The sequence below is a fragment of the Rhodnius prolixus genome, unplaced genomic scaffold (genome assembly GCF_049639745.1).
Source record: "Rhodnius prolixus isolate KJV_2025 unplaced genomic scaffold, Rpr scaffold_9, whole genome shotgun sequence".
Classification (NCBI taxonomy): domain Eukaryota; kingdom Metazoa; phylum Arthropoda; class Insecta; order Hemiptera; family Reduviidae; genus Rhodnius; species Rhodnius prolixus.
Genome location: NW_027411604.1, coordinates 16,064,686 through 16,073,590, shown reverse-complemented (window position 1 = coordinate 16,073,590; position 8,905 = coordinate 16,064,686). Strand labels below are relative to the sequence as shown.

The 8,905-nt window shown below is 31.2% G+C and overlaps 1 protein-coding gene across 2 annotated transcripts in view; it reads right to left on the bottom strand.

Annotated features, from left to right (window-relative positions):
- Positions 1–92: 92 nt before the first annotated feature.
- LOC141454679 (protein takeout-like) overlaps positions 93–8,905 on the bottom strand; it is a 35,062-nt gene continuing 26,249 nt past the window's right edge. For both annotated transcript variants that reach the window (XM_074129193.1, XM_074129194.1), the window contains 5 exons: positions 5,681–5,773; positions 5,281–5,428; positions 3,210–3,343; positions 2,860–3,009; positions 93–1,562 (listed from right to left, as the gene is read on the bottom strand). In XM_074129193.1, coding sequence (XP_073985294.1) covers positions 1,399–1,562; positions 2,860–3,009; positions 3,210–3,343; positions 5,281–5,428; positions 5,681–5,773 — 689 coding nt within the window. In that variant the 3' untranslated portion in view covers positions 93–1,398. The remainder of the gene's footprint in view (positions 1,563–2,859; positions 3,010–3,209; positions 3,344–5,280; positions 5,429–5,680; positions 5,774–8,905) is intronic.

The following is an 8,905-nucleotide window of genomic DNA, read 5'->3' as shown; positions in this document are numbered from 1 at the left end:
TACTTAAGAGTGTTTTCTTCGTTTCATGTTACTGCCAAACATAATTCAGATCATTAAACATTATCTAAACATAATATAAATATATGTTAATCTTATATAAACTCTCTTTATTATTTTAAACATTGTTTACAATGATTTTGTTGACCCTGTTGATAAATTAGATAAATGTTAAATAATAACAAGCAACTCTACATTCATGTGTATGCCTAGAACTAGATGCGACATTTCTTTTTCTGTTATGAATAAATCAAAGTATCTAATATCCTCTAATCATTCTCCTACAGGAATTATTACCATCCTAATTGACAACTATAGGTTTGATGACAGTTCCAATTATTTGAGTTCATTTAAACTAAGCAATTAACGTTTTATTATTCGTCGTTAACTTCAAAACAAATACCCATTTACAAGAAGCAAGTTTTTTAAGTTATAGTTGTACTTGATACACCTACCAGCTGGTCTAGTATAGAAGAAGGACTATTTTACGTCATTTCACCTGCAGGATATTTAATTTCATTGTTTCCTCCTCTTTTTAAAATGTTTCATTTTTCTGAATGATATCACTCACATTTCTTTATCCCCCCCAAAAAAAGATCTCAATAAAGATATCAATACTTACTGCACAGCTAAGAGCTATAAAAGTTGCCTATTTCTCTAGGAGTTCTAGTGATGATTGAAACCATTTCTTTCCGAACTCACCAAATATATTGGATATTACAAATTCTTGAATAATTAAACTAATTCAAATCATAAATATTTAAAGCAGTTCATTCATGTTTTCTTATATTTCTACCAAAAATGACAAATGTTTATACTTATTCTTTATTGCTTTAAATATTTAATGTGATCCTGTTCACAAATTATGAACTTGTTTACGAAACTAATTAATTTTATATGTTTGTCTGAAATTAACTGGTAATCATTTTACATTTTATGAACAACAGTGATTTGAAGGCAACCATTTTTCTTAAAATTCTGTAATAATCATTAAATCATTTCACTAGAGTTATCGAATATTTATCATTTTATCACTTACTGATTAGAATAATTATACTTAAAAATTAAAGCAGCAACTTTGTTTAAATTTATAATAAATACACAGCTTTAAAAACAAAAGCTCAATAACTCTAAAATATTTACAAATTGATATGTCAAATCAATAAAAAATTATTAAATTCCTAGATTTACAGTACAATCTTAAATAATCAATATTACTTATAGTACAATAATAATAATAATAAAATCACAATATATTTCATTTTATATACAACTTCAGCAATGTAGAAGTGGTCAACAAGATTTATTATTTTTGTGATTTCTAAATTTCCCCGACTATGCCCCCCGGTGGGGTCGCAATTTTGGACTGTTGAAAGAGTTTTTTTATCCTGCCAGCAATTATTACGTTCCACATGTATCTTTCAGCCATACTGGTACCGGAACTTGCAGAAAAGCACCATTTAGAAAAGCTTTAAAATGTTTTGCTAAAGCTGCAGCTGCTGCAGGCTTCATTTCTTCTATGATTTCAGCAGCATTTTGATTTAAAAACTGATTCATCGCTTCGCCTAAAAAAAAATAATAGTAAGATCAGGTAATTTTAGACTTCAGATGCTAAATCTGTGATTTTCTTTAAATAATGAAAACAGACACTTTAGGAATCTTATTCAATAATTGTTGAAAAAAGTGGTTGTCCGCAATGTTGGATAATATCGTTAATTTATCCATAGTAGCATGCAAGTTCATTGTATTCCTGACTGGTTTTGGAATTTCCAGCATCATCAGTTTGGTGTAGAGAATTTCACTTCCCCTATGTTTCCGTCTCACAATATTCAGTCAGGAAGTCTAGTAAATCTTCACAAACTTCGGATGATCTTTGAATGATGTTGAAGTATACCAAAATATATGCCAACTTAACAAGAATAAGATTACTTCCGTTTTATTAAATAATAATTGTTAAAAACTAAAATGGTTACTTTTCTTTTTGTTCCTTCTCCAAAAATTAACATTTGAGTAAATTAGTATCGAAAAGTTGGTTACGCAAAATCCCAGTTTTCTGCATTTACACCCCTCTGTTCGGGGTAGGGTTTTTATTAAAAACCAAAAAAATCCATATGGTCTTGAAGCTCAATAAATGCGCAACTTTTTCTGATATTATGTGACTCCTAGATTCATTAATCATTGAAAAAATACAGTTGAAAATGTTAACAGAAATCATCGAGAACGAATTTTTTAGACATTAAACTAAAAATGTCTTATCGTAGTTATAAGAAACGTTTTGGAGCTGTGTACCAAGCAAATTTATAGGAAATTTAATGCTCTTTCGTTTGAAATAAGCAGATTTGTTGTAAGATAAAGGATAAAAAAGTTACGGCAGTTTTTATGGTGGAAAACGCGAATATCAACGGAAAAGTTAAAAATGCAAATATCTTGGACACTATTGAGAATCGGGCCAAAATGAATAGAATATTTTTTGTTGCATTTGAGCTGCTGAATCACCTCCCCAAGTTTTGACCACTCCTCCGTATACACCTGTATATTATTTCACAATACAGTGTTTTATTACAATCTATAAAATTTTATGATTATAATAAAGACAATATTTTGATATAGCTACTCTTATAATACAATATATAATATTGTGTGGGGTCAAAACTTAAATGTTGTACTATTCCTGCAAATGATTAGCTGTTATTCTATTAGCAGGTATTTTTCAACTTAGAAGTTAATCCTACTGCTAATCCTAGTTGTAGAAATTTGCTTTAGGATTCCTAACATACGTATATATAAAGATTGCAAATTTTAAATCACACCACATAACCATTATAACAGAGGAAATTTCAAAATTTTCTTTAAAATACTAACCAATGACATTGTTTCCATTCAGATGGTCTCTTATCCTAAATCTAGATCGATAAAGTTTAAAATCCACAGATAATCTCTCTGTCTTCATATAGGCTGTTCCATTCCTGATGACCTCTTTCCCGCTTATTTTACCTACTCCAGTAATATTAGCTGTGTAGAAATTATCAAAATTAGAAGAAATGTCAATACTATAAAACGAGATTTGAAATTAAGATGTAGTAAATACAAAGAATATGTTCGCAGAATCTTCGGAATTCTAGCGATATTCATAATAATATTGTAATAGATAATTATAATTTATAATAATATGTAAAAAAAAAATGTTAATACCTTTCTACATGTTTACTTACAAAACATGGCCCAGAAATCACCCTGACTCCTGACTGGAAACAAGAGCACGTTTCCATTAACATCGTAACTTCCTGTCGCCTCTATCCTGGGTATTCCTAACTTCAATTCCATCTTATATAAAGGGACATTTCCTCTTGAGTACAAGAAAATAAATTAATTAATAATTACATTAACAAGAACAAAATATATGACAAAAAAAAACTGAAGTCCTGGAACAAAGAATGAAGTAAAAAAACAGTTCTTGTTTAACTTAATTCTTGAATTTCAAGAAACTATTATGGGTAAGAGAAGACTCAATACATGAAGAATACATCCACACAAGACACCTGGATGAAAAAAAAAAACGATCTATTCAATAAAAAAAAAAAAAAAATTCCGCAGTTCCAAATCCTTTCTTCCTGTGGACAATTCTTGCTGTGAGTTAGACCACCCAATTATCTCTGTTGAACTTATAGTAATACTGGATTTCCTTAATGATAGTAAGAGATACTAATAAGCTACTTTTATTCAGCATTACGGATCTAACCACATTATAAATTAACCCTAATTCGTTGCGGTTTTCCGGAAACAAATGAACGTTTCAACGATTTCTTAATAGAACTCAGATTAACTTTGACGTCTGCAAAATATAATCACATCTCTACACATATTTTTTTATTTATCGGAAATGGGTCGTTAGATTATGAAATACGCGTCAAGAGATGAGGTCAAAAGCCTACAATTAAATGTAGCTTTTTCATACTAAACTGTAGATTACACTGTGCATTTCTAAAACTGCATAGTTCGAATGTAAAAGTAATTCTTTAGATATACGATTTTGAGTAGTCAACAAAATAAATTACTGGTTTTTGGTTTTGAGAAGTAAATAAATACTTCACGCAGAATCGCTCTTCAAACTTGGAATCTAATTAAATAGATAGAGCTAGAGGGATTTCCCTTCTAAAGGGTGTCTCAACAGATCCTCGGTGTTGCAATGGCACACCCTGCTGGCCAATCCGTAAAGAGTTGGTTCTAGTTTTTTTTAAATTACAGAATAATGTTTTGAATGCAGACAACTTATGGATTCATGTTTCTTTACAGATGTAGGAGAATTAAGTTACTTAATCTTGTCTTAGAGTGTGAAATTCCTATACAAGGGTAAACATTATATATTTTACAATTCATGTTTTATAGCCTTTTATTGACTTTAGATGCGCTTATGGCAGCCACTAACAAAATATGCAAAGTAGTGTTGATGGATAAGTCCAGAGTAAACTGATAAAGAAGTTTTCAGAAAACATAAAAATAAACAATAATGTAGCCTGCAGACTTAGTATAGTTAAAAGCCATTTAAATTTGTCTAAATAATTCCCTTTAAAATGCATGCATTCAACAAAATAATTATGCCTTTTTTGAAGCATGGGAAGGCTTTATATTTTCTAATTTTTCTAAGGATTCAATCCCTAAATAATATCTAAGTGCGCCTTTGCATGGGATAGAACCATACATGAGACTGAAATAGCACTCCAGAGGAAACCCTTAATGAACTCTTTCTGATAAGAACCCTAAATGAACTTTCCTGCGTAGATTCCTAAATAAAAGTTTAAGATCTACATTCATGCTCAGTATACCATTTGGTAAGAAAATATTTTCCATTGTTTTCAAGAAAATTTCAAAAATAGTAATACTTTCAATTAAGTGGTACTTCCGATTGGTTTTTGAATATAACCTTCCTTATTACTAAAAAACGGTACGAAAAAAACACATTTGAACCATCTGAGAACTTGGGATTTTGAAAATCCCGACCCAAACAAAATAATTTATAAACATAAACACTTTTTTCGTGTTGTAGAGACCTCAAAATAAAAATTGCACGACTCTATCCGTCCTTTTACGAGGTTTAAAAGAAATTAAACATTATGGATTATTGGCTATTCCCGAATAATTATTAATAATTCATTTAATTCTCCCCCCTTTATTGCTGTAGGTTGGCTAAGTTGGAACGTCTAGTTGTGACAGTACAAAGAGTAATAACCATTGCAACTTTATTTGAAATTAGATTTATATTTAGAAAAGAATATTATATCTTACTTTACGTCAATGATTGTGTAATTGGTGGCTCCATAGACTGTGATGTTACTGAATTGAGCTCTTACTCTTACGGCCCCGTTTCCGTTATCCATGGTCATTTTGGTTATCCTTAACGGTTCTATCGAATATAAATTTATTTCTGGGATCCCTGAAAAAAAGAATCGATCATCTCTGGTTAAACCATGACATTACTACTGTTTAGAATTTGTAACAAAAAAGAAAAAGAAGTGTTTTTCGGGGGTTTGTGTTAAACTCGGTCTTATAGCAGTTAAAATATCTCAGGTTATTTGTAAAACGCAAGCAAGTAATGCGGGACAACACTCTAACAACTGCCATAGTGATGAGCAATTAATGTCTACACACTAACGTTATTTTTGGAGAAAATTGGAACTTAATTTACCTTTCGATAGGTAGGGCCTCAGATGATCAAAAGCGTCCCTTATACAGCTGTTCAATTCTGGATCGCATTTTTCACATGACTTAATAAATGGAGCTGAAATAAAAACAAGTTAATACCAAAAATTAATTAAATTTAGTCCAAATAAAGACGATTAGAAATTTTAAATTAAAAATTAGAAATTAAAAAAAAATAGAAATTAATTTTTTTTTATAAATAAGGAGAAGTTGAGAAAAATGGGTCTCGAAATAAAAAAAGAAAGATCTCAAGAAAACTGGGTCATTAAAAGGAAAATAAAAATTAACTGAAGCAATTAAAAAAATCCTGATTATGAGAGGTGTCTAAGTGGGAAGAAGGACTAATATATACAATAAAAAGGCTACAAATACAAGATCGTATATTAAAAGTTATCTGCTGGGATATTAGTAGAATTCAAACAAACCTAGAAAGTTTGGTGTTAAGAGAACAGAGGAAAATCATTAAGTAATTTATCCAGAATTGAAATTAGTGATGAGGGGGCAGTTCTGGATTCTGGAATAGTGGAGGCTGAAAACAAGGCTGAGATTTACAAGGAATTAGAAATGGTGGAAGGACGGAAAAGCCTTTGAGTCAGAGAAGAGGTAACTTGGAGCTATTAAAGTAAAAGGGAGTATGAAAATGGTAATTAACGAAGCTCATCAATGCTTCAGACATTGGTTTGGAGCAGAAAGCATAGGCTCATGAGGCTGCCATTTGCAGAGAATTTATATTTATCTAGTTCGTCTTTTGATGAATACCAGGATTATGTAACACAAAGCCAAGAAGGAACGAAAGTGGGGCTAAAAAATGGATTCCAAGAAAACAGAGCACTTGTTCTCCAAGAAATGACCAGGGTCTTGGTGAATGGAATTTTAATTAAAAGAGTACTCTGCTTCAAAAATATTAGCTTATTATCGAAGCTGATGGCTCCACAAATAAATAAAATAGAGAAACTAACATGTGAAAGTTAGGAATGCATTAATTTGCGCTTTGAAGTGGTAAAGTATTGAATAAAACGAAATAGTATCGCTGAGAAATGCAACAGAGACATCGACAGTAACTGTCACTTCTATACGACACTCCTATCTACGAAGATCAACACTAAAGAGAAGATAAATTGAAGAAGTTGGTAAGATAATGCACGAGAAAGGAACCGTTTTTTCAAAGAGTGGAGTGGAGAAGGTTAATCTATAAGAATGGATGGATCATAATGAAAATCCTACAAGAATGGATCAAGAGAGAGTCGCTGAACAGATTTTCCTTTCTCTTCCGGCCTGTTGGAAGAGAAGAAGTCAGAAAAAGATTTGGCAGAGTTTTGTGAGGGACTTTTAGAAAAAGAGACATCTGAACTTGCAGATAAATTCTGATTTCAAAAACTTATCAATTTATGTCAATTATTTTGTGTTGTTTTTGGCTATTTTTGGTTAATTCAATCAAATAATGCCGTCATTCTTTCTATGCTTCAACTCAAATAATGAGCATATTATTTTTTCAAGGCTTAAAATAGCTAGTCCTCCCAAAATCTTCAGCCTTTTACAACAATTCCATGATTTCCTCTTCCTACAAGCCTTCACAGCTCTCTGCTCGGTAATGCTGTCTTAAAGAGATAACTATTTCCAAAGACCGGTAGAGTACTGTGAAGATTCCCAAAATTTTAACTCCCCTCAACTTAAAATAAAATAAAACAAAAAATTGTTAAAATAACTATGTATAATAATAACCTCATAACATGAAACAATAGAACATTTAACCTTAAGATATTCAAATGATAAATAAATTGATTTAGTCTTTGTTTTTTATCACTTTTAAATGATCAATAAAAAAAATGAGCAACATCATTTGAATGGACGATAAGATAAATCAACATCCGAACGTCTTTCGTCATTTTAATCTAAGAATAAAATCAAAACTGTCTTCAAACCTGGTATTTAAACATTTATTTGTTTCCCTTGGTTTTTTCTTTCCACTCAACCATCAAGTTTTCAAATTTAATTTTTTGAAGCTCCAAGACCAAGCTTTAAAATAGTTTAAGATATTCAACTCAGCTTAAAAAAGAGTAGTGTACTCGTACAATCATTTGTACTTGGCACATCCTCAACCAAATTCACTTCTTCCTTCGAACAAGGAACGTCTATATTTTTATCGTGCAGATTTAGGTACCTATTTGTACATTGCTTTTGATTCATTCATTGATTCTGGAATTATAAGGCTATACCAGATGTGGTTAACAGTGAGAATGTTTCATCAAGCGAGGCTGAAAGAAAAGGGGAATGACTTTGAAATGGATTTCAGGTCGCATTGGCATCTACGGTAATGAACAACCAACTGCTTAGACCAGCAAGATTCTGGTAAAATAATCTGCAAGATGCTAGCTTGAAAAATTGTGTAATTTTGACGAAGAAAAAGTAAATGTAAAAACGGATATGCCTCGCTCAATTAAAATTGCAAAGTTTAAATAGACATGGAGTTTTGCAGAAATATCTGCATAAAGTAGATGTGGTTGAAGCAAACAGTTGTTTTTGCGTTAGCCTGATGAAATAAGTAAAGAACATTTTCTCTTCTGCCATGGTTTCTATATTACTGACTTGGTTAAAGAAGCAAAATATAGAAATATAATGAACGAGAAATCATAACATTAGTTCTTTTGACATCTGCAAAAGTATAAGCGCACAAAGAAAGCTACTAAAGACTAAATATGTATGTATTGGCTGCAAAGATAAGTAGGTATCAATTTAAAGACTTCTTGCAACAAGCAGGCAAACCAATATAAAATTCTAATTCTTAAGTAACGTCAGAGTGAAGCAATTTTAGGATAAGTCTGGATTTACTTTTTTAGTCCAACATTAGACAGGTAACTTTAAGAAGCACCTGGTAAGAGAAAATCTAGAGGATCGACAGCTGGATTCGAACTTCTTTGCAGAGATCTAGTGCTCTAATTATAGGATCAATCCCTTTCCCTACTCCATGTTTAAAACCATGTTTACATAGATTAAAACTAAGTTCGAAAATGTATTCTATGAATCTGTATCTAGCTGATGTACAAATCTACTTCTTGAGTCGAGCCGGTATTGAAGTTGAAGAAGAGCTATTGCTTCAGAATGGGTTATGGCATTTATTAAACGTTCTCAATGTGTCAAAGCATCTGAAACTAATTATCACAAAGTACAAGTCTTTATTTGGAAAGGAACTCTCTAACAATTAGTTCGCATC